The sequence below is a fragment of the Lithobates pipiens genome, unplaced genomic scaffold (assembly GCF_037356315.1).
Source record: "Lithobates pipiens isolate NorthernLeopardFrog02 unplaced genomic scaffold, aLitPip1_a1.2 Scaffold_1, whole genome shotgun sequence".
Taxonomy (NCBI): Eukaryota; Metazoa; Chordata; class Amphibia; order Anura; family Ranidae; genus Lithobates; species Lithobates pipiens.
The window spans coordinates 151131514-151153675 of record NW_027507685.1 but is presented as its reverse complement, the minus strand read 5'-3'; the positions used below and the strand labels follow the sequence as shown (position 1 = coordinate 151153675).

Below are 22162 nucleotides of genomic sequence, written 5' to 3'. Positions count from 1 at the left end.
ACTTCTGGATATGGTGGCACACCCTTTTCTCCCACAATGCAGTGCTGGGTGCTTTAGCAGCCAATTCCTAGGCCCAAGGCTGGTCACAGGGAAAAAAGCCCTTGGATCTGTGTAAGCTTAAACCAGGTATTACTTGGCCTTTGCCTTGTTCCAGTGGGACAGAAATGGAAGCATAAGGGTCAGAGCGGTCACCAGCCTGGTGACAAACACTACCACATCTAATCCCCAGTGACAAACTCCACTGCTCTAAAACAATGTTACAGCCAGAAATTTATAATACACAACTTGCGCTTGTCCTCAGACTACTACACAACATCTGGGAATCAATGCTTATACAGGTTTATTAGAAATATGGTTAGCAAATGTTGGAAAAAGTCCATTAGTTACAGAAGTGAACATCATCATTGACAAATTAAGAACTCACAATTAGACTGGCAAGACACATTTAGGTATTTAAAAATCATATTTGGATGGATTGAAGTCTAGATGGATTAATCGTTACACTACAGTTATTGATAACTTGATATTTTTTTGTTATAGACTTGGTACATTCAGAAAGAATTAAAACACATTTTAATTAAACACAATGGGGCACATGTGTGTGTCCATAACAATGCATCACTTGGGGAACAGTCTGTAGAGATCGTCTGTGTGTGTTCAAAGTTAATACTTTTCCTAAAAAGACCAGGTCATTTGACCATTCATTGCAACAAAAAACTTCCCAAAAGATTAGATGTGCATTTAATGCATGTTTTATATAAACATCTTAAAGCCTGGAGACTGCTTCTGGGATTGCCATCTTGGATGTGATGTCAGCAGCTTCAAGAGAAACTCTATAATATTCTCCTTTGCTCCTCCCCTGGCTGCTAGATGAAAGGTTATATAGGGAGGTAAGGGGCAGAGGAGCTGGGCCAGTACAGGAAGTAATTAGACGCTCCTAGAAGGGCTATGGCATGCAAGGAGGGGAGGGCGCCGTTCTAAGCAATTGATTCTCCTGAAGTAGTATAATTTTCTAGCAAGTTCAAAGGCACATTGCAAGTGGATAAAAATCATTTATGGAAAGAAAAACAATAAAACATTTTAAATACTTGTTTTTTTTTCTGTGCTCTAACCTGCATTTTTTTTCTTAAGTTGGGGAGGGGCTTATTTAAAAAAAAAAAAATCAACAGCAGCGCTGAAGTGGAAAAAGCACTAAAAAGTCGGCATGCTCGGATCTGCCTGTCCGTTTTTCAGGCGGATCCAAGCAGACACCCTATTGACTTCTATGGGCAGGCGGATGTCAGTGGATATGTGTTCGCTGATGCCTGCCATCCGATCCGACAAGATCCGCTCAGAACAGATGGATGGTGATGCGTTCGCCATCCAGCGGATCGGATGAAAACGTACAGGCAGTGATCTACCCACAGAGAACAGTGGGTCTCTGACAGGTCAGTCCCTGCACAGTGAGCAGAGATTGACCTGTCATCCGTCTGCTCAGCGGAGATCAAAGGAATGATCCCCCCCGCTGAGTTAGCAAAGTCCATCCAGCGGATCCGCCCTGTGTGAAAGGGGCCTTACTCTGTGCTCTAATGAGCATAATTGGACAGTGAGCTGGCAAAAAAAACTCAAAAGGCAGCTGGTGTGTTGTTAAAGGGAAACCATTTTAGGTTTGGGTCAAATGTTTGTTTTTAAACTTTTTTTTTTATTCTCTATATACAATCTTGGTTTCAAAATAATAATATAATTCCCAAAGTACTAGAGTTGGCTAAAGAAACAGCTTTACAGGTTCCTGTGTCTGACTGAAACCTCCCACTGTGCTCTTCAAAGTGGGGTACACACTATAAGAAATTTTATTGCATGAAAATGGTACACATTAAAAACAAAAATCGTTCGTTCTGTTCCCGTACGAGAAACATTTTGGAGTTTGTCCCTTTGGGAATTTTCATACGAAGAATCAGAATCGGCTGTCGAAAGTTGTGTACACACTATACGAAAATCGTATTAAAATTCTTTGGGCGAAAACGTTTTCCCGATTTTCTTGTGTGTACGAGCACATTAGTCACTGCTGTGATTGATTGACTCGTTCAAGTCCTGTAAACAAAGGGCTTTTAGCACAGCTGACAGCTGGAAGAGCTGATTGGTTGAAAAGGAGACCAAGGCTCCATCTACTGGCCAAATAGAAGATGGCATGCTATTAATATGCAATATTTACAGGTGCTTTACTTTCAGAGAGAGGCACTAGCACCCTTTGCTACTAATCACAAAGTCTGTCCTACTCAATTCCTGACGATCAGTTAAGCATGACCAAACAACTGAGGTTACCAGAGCTTACCAATGCCACTGGACATTCTTTGGGTACCACAGCTGTACCATGCAGGTGCAGCTTGGCCTGGGAAGGCCAACAATAATAATGGAGACACCCTCTTTTTCCAAGCGTGACATTACCAGAGATCAGCAGCAGGGGTAGAAATGTAGAGATTTCTACTTTCATCATGGACAGAGCTCAGTACAGTATGGAGGAGTAAACAGGAAGATCTGAGGTTGTGAACAAGAAAAGTTTTTCCATGATAGAGCCTTATATCAATAAATCGTTGGCCATGATAATCAGATCCCTTGTTTCACTGGAGCTTAGAAGGGAGAAACGTGTTGCCATGGGCATCATATACAGTTTTACTTTCAGAAACTTTCTTACTAGAAGCCAAGTCTTAGAGCTACTTAAGTATCTCTGAATTCAGTTCCAAAATTGTGGCATGTTTTTACACACCAGATGTTGAAATGCAAGTGAACGCTGCATATTGCTCATCTTACTTTTCCAATACAATATTGACAAAGCACACATCGATCTTTTATAATTGTGGCCGGTACATTATAAGACCTGCTATGTTTTGGTAAGAGCGCAGAAAGTACAGATTTTGGCCTGCGTATGCGTTATAAATGTCCCCAGTACATATAGGTTACATTTCAATATACACACACTGCATTACTTATTTCTCACTTCATATATACATGAAGATTGACAACATTCTGTTACCATAAAATGTCAAAAATTAAATATCTTACAACATATCATCAAAAGCCTTTTTAAATACACACTGGAGAAAATGAGTGTCTGTGCGCCGGACAATGTCTGAACCATGAAGGGAACCTGCTTGCTGTGCGCCCGGACAATGTCTGAACCATGAAGGGAACCTGCTTGCTGTGCGCCCGGACAATGTTTGAACCATGAAGGGAACCTGCTTGCTATAGGCAAGAGACTTCTCATCCATCCTTTTTTATTTTTTTTCAAGATCCAACATTTCATATATAAAATGCAAATTAATATACCCCTCTGGTTATCTTTATTGCTGCATACAAAGCATTATAACCACAAACTTAACATTTTGTTGAATCCCCCCAGGGGCCAAGTGCCTGTAGCATTCACCCCTTGTTATGATCCATGCAGTGATTGCCAAGATATTATTGCAGTCAACAGCTCGCCTAGCTCCCCCTACCACTGTTTGACCACATTGCCCGGAAGGAGATGAACACATAATTAGTTGTAAATGACTGTGCACATTTCTGGCAGCACTCTTGAACAGAGCCAGCTTGCCAGCCGGAATCTCCTCCTCAAACATCTGCAACCCTGCCATATTTCTGCCCAGTTTCTTCCTTTTACACCCACAGACAGACAACTGAGCCCAAACCAGCATGCCAGCTGTCCTGGGCAGAGACTAGAATACTAGCTGTCAGCTTGTGTTGTGAATGATGGTTCACACTGTGGATGAGCAGCTTCATTCACATCAACACAAACTATCATAAATTGGGCTTCAGCATGGGGTGGAGCTGAAAGTGAGGACATTCAGACATACATGAAGATGTGTTTAATTGCACAGCCACAGATTAGAACAGGACTAAATGCTACTCCCCCGGGGGATTCAACAATGATTTTTTACAATCTAGTAACAATTCTTACCTAAAACTAAACTCCAGGCTAACTTCTACATACATAGGAGAATTATTCTACCTGCTACAGATTTGTTCTGTGATAGTGTTGCGCCAAAGCCAGCCTTGCCAGAGAGCAAAGCTAGGATAGTGACTTGATTTTCGTTTACTACACTTAAGCAAGTCAGCATGTTCACAAACTGAACCTGGCATATGATTGGACAATAAAGTATAAGCAGCATATTGAGAAGTACAGCACTTTGCTCTTTCCTCCTGTGAACTAGATTGGTGCTGTGTGGGGGATTACCTAGAAATGTTTAACTGTGCTGGAGTTAGGACATCAAGTGGTACATAAACCTCTCCCCCCCCTCAATAGACAAATGACAGAATAGGCTTTAGAAATTGATGGGGGGGGGGGGGGGGTTACGGGGGAGCGGCGCGCTTACTGTCAGGAAGGGGTGCAGCTAAATCCTGTATCAGGCAGATGATAAATCTTGTACAGCCTGGGTCTAAGATTAAAGAGCCCCAACAGAGACAAAAATGTATTTGAAGACAAACATATGTACTTGCTAGCACCAGACGGTCCCCCCACTTCAGAACTGCGCCTATTTTAGATTTAAGGCAAGTCGGGTTAAATGAACATATTATTAATCCGTATTCATGATTTGAAAACCTTATTTCAATGTATTGTTTTACATGGAGGCATTCATATTTATTCAATACAAATGAAGGATTTTCCCCCTCTAACTAGCACTGCACAATGTCTTTGTCTTAAGCTGGCCAAACATTATACAATTATCTTATTCACTTTTTTTAGTTTTACCTTCAACTATGTAGTGCAAGGTGATCTAGTGATTAATTGCTAGAGCCGAGAACTGTTCTATAGGAGGAGATAACATGCACAGCGCACTGGCAAGGCTGGTATCAGGGGTCGAGGGCCCCTTTCCACAGCCACAGTTACTTAGACCTGAATGGGCAAAGTGAAAGCGTATCTAAACATTTGAATCCATACAAATATGGCCAGGGTTTAAGAGAACAGGCTACAGATTTAGCTTCATATGGACTTAAATGTAATAACCAGTAAAATCTTCGTTTCATGAAATCTGATAAATTCTGATTGGCTAATCTAGGTTTCTTTAGTTTGCCAATGGTTTTGCCCTATCAAACAGCCAGAAAGCTGGTAATTGTTGTGTGCTGTTCACACACTATATATTTTAGTGCAAGTAAACAATCTTTGTACCATTAGATCTGGGTAAACAATAAACTGAATCAGAGCTTAGTTTAGCTTGCCTTAGAGGTGTTGGCATTTTCTATAAATGAACATTAAAGTCCAAACTGATTTTTTTTTGTTTTTACAAAATAGATCTGCATGATTGTTTTAATTTTCATAATTAAAATGTTGTTAGTGAATCTTCAATTGAGCTTTCTGATGCTTCCATGATTGTGTGAGCCACCCAGAGTAGAACAGACATAGCACTGGTTGTAGTCCACATAGGTACTGGTGGTTCAAAAGCCAGTAAGGAGAGCCCAAGCTTGCACATATAGTTAATGCTCCATAAAATCCATTTAGAGTCTCTTGCTCTGTGTAAGGCCTGCCTCAGCTGGTTACAGCTTAGATTTAGGAGTATGATGGATCAGCTGCTGAATATCTAACAGAGCCTTCTCCAAGTAGTGAGCCAACCTGGCTGCATTGGTTTCTGCACAGCTGTTAAAAGCAGACACTGAAAAGTTGATATGGTCTTCCATGGGGTTGTAGCAAACGCCATATCCATCCGGGACTACCGGGCCAAAGCACATGACACAGTCCGTCTTAGCAGGCACCTATGTGCAAGATCAAAAATTATTTATATGGCTTAATAAGGAAATACACATACAATACTATAGATGCTTCAGTTTTTTTTTTTTTTTTTTTTATACCTGGCTAGTAGAGAGATTAAAATGCATTGCAATGGCATACGATGTGTCCATGAAGATTTCGGGAATGCTAACCAAATCTTCAATAGCTTGAAGTTTCAGTCCCAGTAAATGGCGGTCTATGGCTTTACCAGTAATGGCCTGTAGGGGGAAGAAGAGAAAAGAGCTTAAACCTATTTAACCACTTCGTGCCCAGGCCAATTCTGACATTTCTCTCCTACATGTAAAATTCCTAATTTTTTTTGCTAGAAAATTACATAGAACCCCCAAACATTATATATTTTTTTTAGGAAAGACCCTAGAGAATACAATGGCGGTCGTTGCAACTTTTTATCTCGCACGGTATTTGCGCAGAAATTTTTTGAACACGTTTTTTTCTTAAAAAAAAAAAAAAAAAAAACAGTTTCATGCTTCAAAAAAACAAACAAAAAAAACAAAAACAAAAAAACAGTACAGTTAGCCCAATTTTTTTGCATAATGTGAAAGAGGAGGATACGCCGAGTAAATAGATACGCAACATGTCACGCTTCAAAATTGCACGCGCTCGTGGAATGGCGCCAAACTTTGGTATTTAAAAATCCCCATAGGCGACGCTTTAAATTTTTTTACTGGTTACATGTTTTGGGGTACAGAGGAGGTCTAGAGCTAGAATTATTACTCTCGCTCTAACGTTCGTGGCGATACCTCACATGTGTGGTTTGAACACCGTTTTCATATGTGGGCAGGACTTACGTATGCGTTCGCTTCTGTGTGCGAGCTCACGGGGACAGGGGCGCTTTACATTTTTTTTTTTTTTTTATTGTTAATTTTATTTTTATTTTTTTAGTTTGACACTTAAAAAAATAAAAAAAATAAAATAAAAAATTGATGACTTTTATTCCTATTACAAGGAATGTAAACATCCCTTGTAATAGGAATATGGCACGATCGGACATATTTACAGTGAGATATGGGGTCAATAAGACCCCACATCTCACCTCTAGGCTGGGAAGAATAACAAAAAAAAAAAACGATCCTGGCTTCCCTGCCAAATTGGCGCCGTTAATTTGAATACGGAGGCCGGGCGTGATGTCATAACATCGCGCCCGGCCTCTGAACGACCATAGAGACTCCGGGGACGATCTGGTCCGCCAGAAATCTCTATGGTAACTGGCGGGGGCCGGCGGATCCTGTCACCGACTCACAGATGGAAGCGGTGAGTCGGTACAAGCACCGGAGGGCGGCGGGAGGGGGGGGCGTCCCCTTCCGCCGCCCGTAAGAACGATCAAGCGGCGGAACAGCCACTATGATCATTCTTATGGTGCAGGGAATCCCCGGCTGAAAACGCCGATATCTGAATGATGTCTGTGGCCTCAGGCATCATTCAGATATAACCACCGAAAGCCCATGATGTCAATAGACGTAGTATGGGCGCCAAGTGGTTAAAAAAAGAACGAGTTGACCCTGTCTGGGTGATGAGGTGTCAGTCCCTATGAAGCCAGTGTAGCAGTCCGGGATTTAAAATCTGTGTTCTTCTCCCTCATTCTTTCTGCAGGGCTTCTACGCTCCGATGCAACATTTGGCACCTTTTGGGGGGAGGGGGGAATGTGGACCTGTTTTTGACAAGTTTTTGTGCTCACTTTCAGGAGATGGCGCCATCCCTCAGAGGTTTGCCCCCCCCTCCTCCTTCCTCCGCCAGGTCAATTAGAAAGCACAGTGGAGAAGGCGGCGGCAGTAAAAGACAGTCAATCTGAAAATTCAACCACTCCAACCACTTTGCATATTATTTTATATATACTATGATTCTGTACTTGCAAAATATGCTGCAGAAATCTCCCTCATCTAAATGTCTGGCTGCAACCATTTTAACTTCTGCCTGTTCACTTCTTGGATTTACACAGAGGCACACCTCCAACTCTGCAGCTCTCATTGGCCCTCTTATGGTTCATCCCCCTCCCTTCCTAGCAAACTCTCAAGAGAGTGAGGAGAGAGCACTGTGCATGATGTCATAAGCCTAGACTAATGACCATATATGAAATAGGAAGTGGGTTGTAGAAGGTATTTACCGGCAGAAAAAAATGTTTTTCCTATACAAAGTTATAAATTGATTTGCATTTTAGCCCAGGACATGTCAAATCGATCCAACGTGAACCTAGACGCAATGAGTGAAATAAGTATTTGATCTCCCATCAATCAGCAAGATTTCTGGCTCCCAGGTGTCTTCTGAGCAGCCAACGAGCTGAGATTAGGAGCACTCTCTTAAAGGGAGTGCTCCTAATCCCATCTTGTTACCTGTATAAAAGACACCTGTCCACAGAAGCAATCAGATTCCAATCCCTCCACCATGGCCAAGACCAATGAACTGTGCAAGGATGTCAGGGACAAGATTGTAGACCTACACAAGGCTGGAATGGGCTACAAGACCAGTGCCAGGCAGCTTGGTGAGAGGATGACAACAGTTGGTGCGATTATTCGTAAATGGAAGAAACACAAAATAACTGTCAGTCTCACTCAGTCTGGGGCTCCATGCAGTATTTCAGCTTGTGGAGTTTCAATGATCATGAGAACGGTGAGGAATCAGCCCAGAACTACACGGGAGAATCTTGTCAATGATCTCAAGGCAGCTGGGACCATAGCCACACACTACATCGTGAAGGACTGAAATCCTGCAGCGCCCGCAAGGTCCCCCTGCTCAAGAAAGCACATGTATAGGCCCATCTGAAGTTTGCTAATGAACATCTGAATGATTCAAAGGAGAACTGGGTGAAAGTGTTGTGGTCTGATAAGACCAAAAATCAAGCTTTTTGTCCTCAACTCGCCGTGTTTGGAGGAGGAATGCTGCCTATGAACCCAAGAACACCATCCCCACCATCAAACATGGAGGTGGAAAGATTATGCTTTGGGGGTGTTTTTCTTTTTTCTAAGGGGACAGGACAACTCAACTGCATCAATGGGATGTTGAACCATGTACCGTCAAATTTTGGGTGAGAACCTCCTTCCCTCAGTCAGGGCCTTAAAAATGGGTCTTGGCTGGGTATTACAGCATGACAATGACCCAAAACACCATACGGCCAAGGCAACAAAGGAGTGGCTCAAGAAGAGGCACATTAAGGTCATGGAGTGACCTAGCCAGTGTCCATAGAAAATATGTTGAGGGAAATGAAGGTTCCAGTTACCAAACGTCAGCCTCAAAACCTTAATGACTTGGAGAGGATCTGCAAACAGGTGTGGGACAAAATCCCTCCTGAGAGGTGTACAAACCTGGTGGCCAACTACAATAAACTTCTGACCTCTGTGATTGCCAACAATTGCCAACAAGGGTTTTCCCACCAAATACTAAGTCACGTTTTGGGAAGGGGTCAAAAACGTATTTCACTCATTAAAATGCAAATCAATTTATAACTTTTTTGATGTTATTCTGTCTCTCACTGTTAAACTAAGCCTACCAATAAGATTATAGACTGATCATTTCTTTGTCATTGGGCAAACGTACAAAATTAGCAGGGGATCAAATACTTTTTTGCCCTCACTGTATGTACTGTGAGTTCCAACATGTTTTTAAACTGCCCACTACATGGTGCTTTAATCCCTTTATACACACACTGGGGGAAACTGCACGAGATTCGCACAGGAATCGTATCACATTCCTGTTTAAATCACATGTGATTCTTTGCAGTGCGCCCATTCATTTTGTATTAACACAAATCGCACCTATGCATGTGCCTCAGTAGATTTAATATGATTATAATTTACTCTCAGGGCCAGTGTTACCACTAGGCAAACTAGGCAGCTGCCTAGGGCGCACTACCATCTAGGGTGCAGCCACGGCCTCTGTCACAGTGCAGTGAAGCTCCAGGCACGTGTGAGCTTCGCTCTCCTGATCGCTCGCCCCTGTTCAGTGCCGGCTGTCCCGGGAACACATCCGCTACAGGTGCTATGCCGCCATCCCACGATGTGTCTTCCTCACTGCCGCTCCAGGACTCCTTTGCTCCAGCCTTTCCCTCTGGTGGGGCCTGTGTGAATACAGCACAGGGGCGGGGCTCGGCGGAGATCATGAGAGCATTGGGAGAGGTGCAGCGGCTGTTATTTGAGCTGACCTCCTAAACAGCAGGGGACACCACGGAGCGGCTGGATGGCACTACTGGGGACTCCTAAGCAATACTACTCGCCCAGTGCTGGAGAGAGCCCTCAGGAGAGATGTGATGGACGAGAAGGCCATGAAAGGTAAGGAGGTTGTGTTTGTGCATGTGTGTGTGTGGGGGTGGGGTGGGTGAGTAGTGCAGGAAGTAGGAGTCAGGTAGGTCAGTGTAGTGGTCAGGTGGGCCAGTGTATGTGGTCAGGTAGGTCACATGTGTTACAAAGGCAGGGCAAAGGTGGTGGAGTCAGAGGTGGAGCCAATAGGGACGGCAAAATTTGATTTTGCCTAGGGCAGTGGTGGCGAACCTTGGCACACCAGATGTTTTGGAACTACATTTCCCATGATGCTCACCTACACTGCAGAGTGCATGAGCAGCATGGGAAATGTAGTTCCAAAACATCTGGGGTGCCAAGGTTCGCCATCACTGGTCTAGGGTGTCGAAAAACCTTGCACCAGCCCTGTTTATTCTACAGCAAGGTGATCTCACTTTGTATGTGATCATTACACTTTAATCTTACCATGTCTGTGTAGACTCGATGAGCTTGTACTGCTTTCCTAAACAGATCCACTTTTTCTTGGTTCTAAAGGATTTAGAAATAAAAACGCGAAAACACAAACTGAATAACTAATTACTCACAAGACTCTAGGAAAAAACAAATGAAACAAAATCATTTTTCTATTTATTGTAACAATTAGTTTTAACAAAAGGAACAGCAGGCAAAAAGTCATAATCAAACATCCAAGTTATACACCAAAAGTATGACAATGACATTGAATGGATAAGAGACTATGGTAAAACAAAAAAAAAAAATCTACTATTTCAGAATGCTATTTGGACAATTAAAAGGATGTTACATAATAATGAAATTATCCCTGCTCTCTTCTCTCCTTGAAACATGTTCAGTATTAGGCTGGCAGGTGCTACTTAAAATGGTATTAAACCCAAAACAAAAAATGTGATATATGGCAGCTTACCAATCATAAGATGTGGTGGCTGCATTCGTTTTCTTTTTTAGGCTTTTCCCTTCTGTTTTCACCTGGTGACCTGGCCAATAACACACCTCCTTTATTAGAGTGTGTAAGTGTGTACACTCTGGACAGAGGGGCAACCTTTGGACAGCAACATTGTCAGTCTGGGGAGGGGGGGGGGGGTGTTAGATTCACTAGCAGATATAAATACACTAAAAATGAAGCCATACTCCAGCTAAAACTTTATAAGCTGTTACAGCAGTTTTTTTTCTTTTGGGATAAAGGTTTTACATATATAAATAAAAGCTGAACATTGCAAGAACCCCTGTCAGTGGTAAATGGTTTCTCTTATCTTTGTAACTGAGATAGTCTGCTAGAGAGCTTGTTCTTACTGAATGGATCACCAAATGAAAATAGAAGAATGCCAAAAAAAAAAAAAAAAAAAAAGAAACTAATGTAGCAATCAAGTTAGTTAAGGCAGTTAGCCAATCGGGAGAGAGAGGGGCGGGGCCGAATGGCAGCTCCATGTCTAAATGAACACATGGAGCTGCAGCTCGGCTTGGATGCCCCCATAGCAAGCTGCTTGCTTTGGGGGCGCTCAGCAAAAGGGAGGGGCCAGGAGCAGCAAAGAGGGACCCGGGAAGAGGAGAATCTGGGTTGCTCTGCGCAATCCACTGCACAGAGCAGGCAAGTATAACATGTTTGTTATTTTATTTTATTTTATTTTTTTTAAAACAGACTTTACAATCATTACATTTTCCAGTGCAATACAATGCTGAGATAAATGTGTCTCAACCCTCTGACTGCTAAATCTGCAGGACAACATGTTCTGTTGAAAAACAACTGGCAGGATCACTAGGTGAAAATAAAGGAAAAAAGCCTAAAAAGGAAAACGAATGCAGCCATCACATCTAAGAATTGGTAAACTGCAATATAATAAACATTTACGTTTTGGGTTAATACCACTTTAAAGCTGGGCCCTGATTGGTTTAGAATGCTGTCCCTCCCTCTCCGTGTCAGAGTGCTGCTGTGCAGGGGGGTACAGGAGGCTCAAAAATACTGATTCAGATACATCAATTTTAATTAAAGCATAACTGAATGAAACAAAACTGTAAACATATGCCAGGAGTTCAACTTTATGGACTTATGATATCACCTGTTTCCCAGAATCCTCCATGCCTTGGACAAATTCTAGAGACTGAACCGAAGCAGAACGGATGGTATCTGTCCTCCCCAAGCGGAACATTCGAAGAGAGGCACTCTCATAGGTGGCACAGGCCATCCCGTACATCCTTAAAGAGAAAGTATAGTGTATTTTCAGCAAGCACATAGTCTATTATATTAATTACAGGTATTTATAAAGCGCTGACAATTTACACTGCACTTTGCATATTGTACATTCACATCAGTCCCTGCCCTCCCGAACTCACATGTATACATACACATACTAGGGCCAATTTAGATACAATTTGGTAACATGCTGGTGGAGGAACCACCTGGGTGGATTGCTACAATATTTCTCAGTCCTAGTTTAGGCCTTTTCTGCAAAGTTGGAGAATGGTGGGCCAGTGAAAGCCTGAGAGTTCGACATACCTGAAAATGGTTTGGAAGTGGTGACTGACCCAGGAGAGGAGGGATTTTGAATCTGCCTTTAGTGGGCAACTGGGCTTGAGTGATTGCTCAGGCCCTGTTATGAGGGAGGGTCTACTTTTGATTAATCTGGAGAGAATCTCTTTAAAGTTTTGGGATTTGACCTAGCACTCGTTCCATGGCAGACTATGTGAAGGGCAACCTGAAGCATCGCTTCATAGAGAACAGTGGTTGTCCAAGAGTGGAGCGTGTTGAGGTAGAGGAAGAGGAGACAATGGACCATTTCTTGCTTCAGTGCCCCTTCACTATAGAAGTCTACAAGTGGGTGGGTTTGGCTCTGGCTATCCCTTTCCTTTCCCGCTTGAGTTACCTGGAGTGGTCATACGGGGCCTTTCAAACCCACTGGGACACTTTTTTTTTAGCTAGCGTAGTAGCCCATTACAACATGTGGAATGCACGGTGTCAGGTTTCCATTCAGGAAAAAAGTCCTTCCTGTCGAGGTGGTGGGGCACAACGGTGAGGTTGGGAAGATTTGGGGTCTTGAGAAGGACAGGTGGTGGCAGGAGACCTGGACAAAGGCGTGGAGGAATGTCAGGTCCCCGTAGATGCTGTCGGTCAGTCTCTGGGTATGCGGCTTTTCTTTCTGTCCTTTCACATCCCCCAGATATTTGAAAAAAGGCTGCATGCATGGAATCAATGTTTCATGGTTTCTTAGCCTGAGGGTGTGTTTAGCTTGAGGTAGGGTGGTGTTTTGCATAATTTAGTAGTTTAATGATAATAAAATTATGTTTCTTTAACAACCTCAATACAGGGCACGTACACCCCCTTCCTGACCAGACCAATTTTCAGCTTTCAGCGCTCTCACAGTTTGAATGACAATTACTCAGTCACGCAACACTGTACCCATATGAAATTTGCGTCCTTTTTTCCACACAAATAGAGCTTTCTTTTAGTGGTATTTAATCACTAGTGGGTTTTTTATTTTTTGTGCTACAAATAAAATAAAACGTAACTTTTGTGAAAAAAATGCCTTTTTCTATGTTTCTGTCATAAATGTTTGCTAATTAGTAATTTTTCTTCATAAATTTTGCCCAAAATTTATACTGCTACATATCTTTGGTAAAAATAACCCACATTAGTGTATATTATTTGGTCTTTGTGAAAGTTATAGCGTCTACAAACTATGGTGCCAATCACTGAAAATTGATCACATCTGATCAGGCACTAACGAGTCAGGAAAGTAGAAATACCCCCCAAATGACCCTTTTTAAGAAAGTAGACATTCCCAGGTATTAAGTAAGTAGCACGGTGAGTTTTTTTAAGTTGTCATTTTTTCCCACAATACTTTGCAAAATGACGATTTTTTTTATTATTATTATTATTTTTTTTTTTTTTTACACACAGCATATGCATACAACAAATTACACCCCAAAATACATTCTGCTACTCTTCCCGAGTACGGCGATACCACGTGTGAGACTTTTACACAGCCTGGCCACATACAGAGCACCAACATTGAAGTAGTACCTTCAGACGTTCCACGAGCAAAAAATTACGCATCTCATGTCTCAACCATCTATTACACTTTTGAAGGCCCTGGAGTACCATGACAATGGAATTTCCCATAAAATGACCCCATTTTGGAAAGCAAACACCCCAACTTATAATTTGTGAGGCATAATGAGTCTTTTGAACGGTTCATTTTTTTCCAGAAGTTTTTGGAAAATGTGGAAAAAATGAAAATGCAGTTTTATTTTTTTATTTATTTTTTATTTATTTTTTTACACAAAGTTGTCAATTTATAAGATATTTCCAACATATATTCATTCCTACCTATAAAACTTTGGAAGGTCCTGGAGCACCAGGACAGTGCAATTACCCACAAAATGACTCCATTTTGGAAAGCAAACACCCCAACGTATATATTCTATGAGGCATGGGCTACAAATAGGTACTTGAGTACTCTGATGGCCTGGTGACAGGTACTCGGGTACTCTGATGGCCTGGTGACAGGTACTCGGGTACTCTGATGGCCTGGTGACAGGTACTCAGATGAACTGTGACAGGTATTCGGGTACTCTGATGGGCTGTGACAGGTACTCTGATGGACTGTGAGTGATAGGTACTATGAGGGTTGGTGAAAGGTCCTCTTTATTGGGGGGGCAATCAGTGTGATTGGTATACACTGTAAGCGGTAACGAGATGTTAACGCAATCTCCTCTGATCGTGTGTGAGGAGGAGAACCCGGTAACATCTCATTACCGCGGTTTGTTTACATTTTAGTGATCGGCTGTGAAACGATCACAGCCAATCACGTGGGTAAACAGCTGGCCAATGGCTGTTTACCAGCGTTGGTGACAAGCAGCGTTCCTGGGAACACGCCGCCACCGACGATCGCACGCACGCGCTGTGCACAGTGGGGGTGTGACCATCTGTGATCGGCCGTGACTTCATCGCGGCCGATCACGTGGTAAACAGCCATACCCAATGGCTGTTCACCCCCTTCGGTGGTGAGTGGTGTCTCCGTGACACGCCGCCACCGAAGAAACAGGGATGCGTGCGCACGATCGCGTGCATTCCCTGTTTAAAAACGGGAGGACATCATATGACGCCCTCCCGCCACAGTAGGTGCGCAGCCCGGCCGTCTTCTGACGGCGTGGCGGTCGGGAACTAGTTAAATATAGTTCTATTTATGTTATTTTTGGAAAAAATATGTTTTCTTTTCTGTTATTTGCTGATGTAAGCTTATTTGTTTTTGTTTATTTATGTACAGTGTCTTGCAAAAGTATTCACCCCCTTGGCTTTTTACCTATTTTGTTACATTACAGCCTTTAGTTCAATGTTTTTTAATCTGAATTATATGTGATGGATCAGAATACAATAGTTTGAGTTGAAATAAAATTAGAAAAATATATACATACATTTTTTTTTCAGAAATAAAAAACTGATAACTGATTTGCATGTCTGTATGTATTCACCCCCTTTGTTATGAAGCCCATAAAAAGCTTGGATGCAACCAATTACATTCACATAATTAGTGAAATGATGTCCCCCTGTGTGCCATCTAAGTGTCACATGATCTGTCATTACATATACACACACCTTTTTCAAAGGCCCCAGAAGCTGCAACACCTAAGCAAGAGACACCACTAACCAAACACTGCCATGAAGACCAAGGAACGCTCCAAACAATTAAGGGACAATGTTGTTGAGATGTACAAGTCTGGGTTAGGTTATAAAAAAAATATCCAAATCTTTGGAGCACCATCAAATCTATCATAACCAAATGGAAAGAACATGGTACAACAACAAACCTGCCAAGAGACAGCCGCACACAAAAACTCTGGGCCCGCGCGAGGATGGCATTATTCAGAGAGGCAGCACATAGATCTAAGGTAACCCTGGAGGAGCTGCAGAGTTCCACAGCAGAGACTGGAGTATCTATACATAGGATGACAATAAGCCATAAGCTTCATAGAGTTGGGCTTTATGGCAGAGTGGCCAGATGAAAGCCATTACTTTCATCAAAAAACAAACTGGCACGTTTTGAGTTTGTGAAAAGGCATGTGAGAGACTCCCAAATTGTAGAGAGGAAGGTGCTCTGGTCTGATGAATCTAAAATGTAACTTTTTGGCCATCAAAGAAACCGCTATGTCTGGCGCAAACCCAACACATCACATCACCCAAAGAACACCATCCCCACAGTGAAACATGGTGGTGGCAGTATCATGCAATGGGGATAAGATACTAAATTAAAAACAAGAGCTAAGCGGGACTTTAAATGAAGTACGGGGTCAAAACAAGGACAATTTAATTATTGAGAAAAAGAAAAAAAATGTTTTATTATTCGTTTTTTTATAAGACATGATTACATGTATATTGGAGAGGTGCGCAGACAGACACATTATTGACATTAACATTTTGCTTTATATAATCTTATTGACCGATACAGAATAGGATATAAAAGCGCACCTCCATTATATACATAGAACAACCAAATATAGTAATAAATTAAACAAATAATACAATGTAGGCAACAACTTTGAATCTATGACTTCTTGGTTGTTGCAATAAATTAGTAAGAAAGATATAATTGATGCAATGTTTCAAAAATTGATGCTAATTGAAATTGGGGTACCTTGAAATGGCACCTTCCAGCAGGACAATGACTCCAAACACACTGCTAAAGCAACACTTGACTGGTTTAAGGGGAAACATATAAATGTGTTGAAATGGCCTAGTCAAAGCCCAGACCTCAATCCAATAGAAAATCTGTGGTCAGACTTAAAGATGGCTGTTCACAAGCGCAAACCATTAGACTTGAAGGAGCTGGAGCAGTTTTGCAAGGACGAATGGGCAAAAATCCCAGTGGTAAGATGTGGCAAGCTCATAGAGACTTATCCAAATCGAGTTGGAGCTGTGATAGCCACAAAAGGTGGCTCTAAAAAGTATTGACTTTAGGGGGGTGAATAGTTATGCACGTTGACTTTTTCTGTTGTATTGTCCTAATTGTTGTTTGCTTCACAATAATAAAAGAAAATACGTCTTCAAAGTTGTGGGCCAAAGAGAAGAGTTTTGGGGGGGCCAGTTGCATAAAAGGAGAAACTCATGGAAGTGTAGGATAAGATTAGTAAAAAAAAAAAAAAAAAGAAAAAAAAAAAGAAAAAAAAAAAAAAAAAAAAGGTTTTTACCTGGAGGGGTTTTAACGATTCTTTAAGATGTGCATGTGTAGCCATATGCAACAGTGGTTTTTATGTTTTGAGGGGAGAGGGGTTGGGGGTAAAGGTTTGCTTTAACCCTTAAAGTACAGGGGGAGCCCTCTCACCACAGTGATTGGATAGGTTAAAGCCCCATACACACTATCAGATTTTCTGCAGATTTTTTCTTTCAGATTTACCAAAACCATGTAGTAGAAGGGCCTGCCTGATTGCATGCACATTGAAACTCCTAAGGTTTGACCTCATATTATATGGTTTTGGTAAGTCTGAAAGAAAAAAATCATCAGAAAATCTGATAGTGTGTATGGGGCTTAAAGTTCATCTAAGCTCAAAACTTTTGGGGGAACGGTTTAGTGCCATTTCAGGGTTTTAATTGTGGTCTGATTCACTCCATTTGTCTTCCTGGCAAATGTCATTGGCACTAAAAATTATCTTAATTCCACAAGTTTCGGTTGTCACCAGATCAAAATTAGAGGGAAAATCTTCCAATGGGAACACATAACAATCTAAGAGGCAATTTCCTTCACTTTAGAACAGACTTCCTGTTGCTACAAAAGTAAGTGTAAATCTCCTCAATGGGACTCTGAGAGGATCAGAGAGCTTAGCAATACATGTCACACCAAGGCTGGCGGTAAAGAGACAGTTTGCCCACTGTGTATCATTACACCCAACTCCAACTAGCAGAAACCTATCTGTAATACCAAGCTAAATCACAATCTCTTCTTATCATAATACAACACAGTGCTAGTTTGCATTCTTACATATCTCACTGAAACAATATTTATTCAGAAAACATGAAGAAATTCACAAACCTTGTAGTCAAACAGAACAAATAATAGGATTTTTGTACTCACCGTAAAATCCTTTTCTCTGTAATTCACCGACCGACACAGCTCCTCTCTGTAACTAAATGGGTTTGTTAGCCTGCCATTAGGAGAACTAGGCAAAAATTGTAACACAATACACAGAACTTTAGTCCCGCCCCGGGGGGCAGACCCTGTGCTAACAACCCTCCCTGCTCCCAGGCAGAACTCAGTATGTCAACAAGCAGTATAACGTAGAGAAAAGGAGAGGTAGGTGCTGTGTCGATCTGTGAATTACAGAGAAAAGGATTTTACGGTGAGTACAAAAATCCTATTTTCTCTTATATTCACCAACCGACACAGCTCCTCTCTGTAACTAAATGGGATGTCCTCAAGCAGTGCCAAACGAGGGGTGGGAAAAAAACAACAATAAAACTTCATCCACCTTGGCAAGTGGGAACTAGTGAAACTAAACCCACAAAAAAACAGCAGTGTATGGAAAAACACACCGCCATAACCGGGCATTCTCAATAGGAGAGATCTCCAACACTGCAACCTTTTTTGCGGAAGTAATGCAACAGTGCATTAACAAACAGTACTGCGTTTTATCAAAAAAACAGGAAAAAAAATATATAAAAAAATCCCAATTGCAATTACACGGCCGCCTGCAAAACTTTGCAGCCAATACGGACATCAGCCGATGCACTGACGTCTACCCTGTAGAACTTGGTAAACGTATGGACAGATGACCAGGTCGCCGCCTTATACACCTGAGCCACAGACGCTTGGTGTGGAAAGGCCCAAGACGTTCCGATAGCTCTTGTAGAGTAGGCTGTGACTGGAAAGGGGGGCACCTGCCCCTTCAAGGTGTAGGCTTGGACTACAATCTGTCTGATCCACCTGGAAATGGTGGCCGACGAGACCGCCATACCCTTCTTTGGACCAGCCACTGAAACAAACAGTGAGTCTGACTTCCGAAATGGAGCCGTAGCAGACAAGTACACCTTCAGAGCCCAACCACATCGAGAGCGTGAAGGGCCACCTCTTTGGAGTGCTTCGGCTTAGGAGACAACGATGGTAATACAATGTCCTCATTGAAATGAAAAGCCGAAACCACCTTCGGTAGAAAGGACGGTTGCGGATGCAACACCACCTTATCCCTGTGGATGACCAGATAAGGCGACTTGCATGACAAGGCCGCCAATTCCGAAAACCCTCCTGGCCGATGTGATGGCCACTAGAAAGACCACCTTCTGTGAAAGAATCAACAGGGGAATCTCCCTGATGTTTTCAAACGGCGGCTTTTGAAGTGCCGACAACACCAGGTTCAAATCCCATGGGGGTAATGGCGGACACACCGGAGGGACTACATGTTGCACCCCCTGAACGAAGGTACTCACTAATGAGTGAGGCACCAGGGGTCGCTGAAAAAAAGACAGCCAAGGCTGAAATTTGCCCCTTAATGGTGCTTAACGCCAACTTCTGGTCTACTCCGTGCTGAAGAAACAGCAGGATCCTGGATATGGAAAAGGAGCGCGGATGCCATCCTTTCTCCTCACACATGGAGATGTAGGCCTTCCAGGTACAATGGTATATCTTCCGTGAAGAAGATTTCCGCGCCCTCAACATAGTAGGAAATACCGAGTTCCTCAGCACCTGGCTCTCAATAGCCATGCCGTTAAAGCCAGCGATGGTAAAGCAGGGTGAAAGATTGGACCTTGAGACAGGAGGTCCTCTCACAGCGGCAGTCGCCATGGAGCGTCTGCCACCAGGCGCACCAGGTCTGCGTACCAGGGCCGCTGAGGCTAATCTGGGGCAACCAGGATTACTGGAATCCCCTCGGCTTCCACTCTGCGAAGCAGACGTGGCAAAAGCTTCAGTGGAGGAAAGGAGTAGATCAGCTGGTACTGATCCCACGGAGCCACCAGCGCGTCTGACGCGTCTGCCCACGGATCTCATGTCCTGGACACGAATCTTGGCACCTTCCGATTGGGACGGGAGGCCAATAGATCCACATCTGGTGTGCCCCATTTCAGGCACAGCAGCCTGAATATCTCCGGATGCAACGCCCATTCTCCTGGGTCCAGCATCTGATGACTCAGATAGTCTGCCTGCCAATTTTCCACCCCTGGGATGTAAATGGCTGACAGGGCCGGAATGTGTCCCTCTGCCCACCGAAGTATGTGAGCGACATCCTGAGCAGCGGCTGAGCTTCTTGTTCCCCCTTGGTGATTTATGTATGCCATAGCTGTGGCATTGTCTGACTGTATCCTGGTCGGACGTCCTTGAAGACACGTCGACCATGTGTGGAGGCACAGCCTGATCGCTCTCAATTCGAGCAGATTGATCGGCAACTTGGATTCTTCCGTTGACCAGAGGCCCTGAGCCGACTGAATCCCCATCACTCCACCCCAGCCTGGCATCAGTAGCGATCACCGTCCATTTCAGAGGAAGGAACGATTTTCCGGACTGAATCACCGGGGACCTCAACCACCAGATCAGAGAGTCCCTGACTGGCTGGCTCACCTGGACCGGTCGATCCAGGAACAACGGAGATTTGTCCCATTTTGTCAAAATCTCCCTCTGCAGGACTCTGGTGTGGAACTGGGCATAAGGTACTGCTCGAAGGAGGCTACCATGAGCCCCAGTACTCGCATGCAAAAGCGGAGCGACGACCACTTGCGGTTCATCAGTAGATTAACCGCAGATCTGAGAGTATGCAATTTGTCTGAGGGGAGAAAGACCCTCGCTTCCCTGGAGTCCAATAGTAAACCCAGGTACTCCAGACGCTGGGTTGGCACAACCACTGACTTCTTTAGGTTCAACAGCCACCCAAATTCTCGCAGAGTCTGCATGGTGATTGCCACATCTTCCTCTAATTCTGAGGCAGAAGATGCTCTCAGGAGGAGATCGTCTAGGTAACCCACGATCGCAATCTCGAGTTGTCGTAGCAACGCCAATACTGGAGCCAGTACTTTGGTAAAGACTTGGGGGGCTGATGCCAGGCCAAAGGGAAGAGCCACAAACTGGTAATGGGTTTCCCCCACTGCCAAAACGGAGAAATTGTTGATGCCGAAGGCATATGGGTATGTGCAGGTATGCATCCTGGATGTCCAAAGATGCCAGGGAGTCTTGATGGAGTGCAGCAACTACTGAGCGAACTGATTCCATTCTGAACCTCTGCACTTTTACAAAGTGATTGAGGGCTTTTAAGTCCAAGATTGGACATACCCCTTCCTTCTTGGGAACCACAAACAGATTTGAGTAGAATCCCTGGAAGTGTTCCGATTCTGGAACTGGTACAATCACCCCCTGATTCAGCAAGTCCCTTACTACCCCTAGCAGGGCCTCCAGGCGAATCGGGGACACGGGTATGCTGGAGGGGAAGAATCTGTTTGGCGGCCAAGAGAGAAATTCTATCTTGTAGCCTGTGGAAATCAGGTCGCAGACCCATTGGTCGGATAAGTGGGAGGTCCACCAGGCTGCAAACTCCCGAAGGCGACCCCCCACCCGATACGCGGGTGGGGGCAAACCTGTATGCGGTAGCACTTTTGTTCGCAGGCTTGTTAGGCTTGTGGTTCCAGGGATGTTTTTGACCGTCCGTGGACATCCTCTCGGGCTGGGAAAGTTTTGTCGAAGCACCGGGTGGACGAAAAAGCCACTTGTGAGCGGAAAAATAGGGCCCTAGCCTGCGGCGTGGCTCCTTAGCCTTCCTGGCCAGTGAGAGTAGTGTACTCTTACCACCCTTGGCATTTTTAATAATGTCGTCCAACGAAGCTCCAAAGAGCCAGTTGCCAAGGAAGGGAAAATCCGTCAGGGCTTCCTTGGATGCCTGGTCAGCAGACCAGCATTTTAGCCAAATCAGGCGCCTGAGCAGCACAGCTGACACTGAAACCCTGGATAGCAGAGGGAGAGTATCCAGGGCCCTGACACAAACGTACTTAAGGCCTTGCACTAGTTGGTCTGCTAGTTCCACGCAGACAGAGGAGGCGTTTTGCTCTCCCAATTCGCGGTGCAAATGTTTTGCCCACTCAGTCAGTGTCTGTGACACCAGTGCGGATGCCAGTACTGGTCGCACGGCTGACCCCACAACCGTAAACAAGGAAGGAGCCACTGCCTCGGCCTTCCTGTCTGTGGGATCCTTGAATGCA

At 43.7% G+C, this 22162-nt stretch overlaps 1 protein-coding gene across 3 annotated transcripts in view; it reads right to left on the bottom strand.

Moving 5' to 3' along the window:
- Positions 1–323: 323 nt before the first annotated feature.
- Positions 324–22162, bottom strand: part of CRAT (carnitine O-acetyltransferase) — an 82250-nt gene continuing 60411 nt past the window's right edge. For all 3 annotated transcript variants that reach the window (XM_077478490.1, XM_077478496.1, XM_077478483.1), the window contains 4 exons: positions 12057–12192; positions 10450–10512; positions 5818–5955; positions 324–5721 (listed from right to left, as the gene is read on the bottom strand). In XM_077478490.1, the coding sequence (XP_077334616.1) occupies positions 5506–5721; positions 5818–5955; positions 10450–10512; positions 12057–12192 (553 nt within the window). In that variant the 3' untranslated portion in view covers positions 324–5505. The remainder of the gene's footprint in view (positions 5722–5817; positions 5956–10449; positions 10513–12056; positions 12193–22162) is intronic.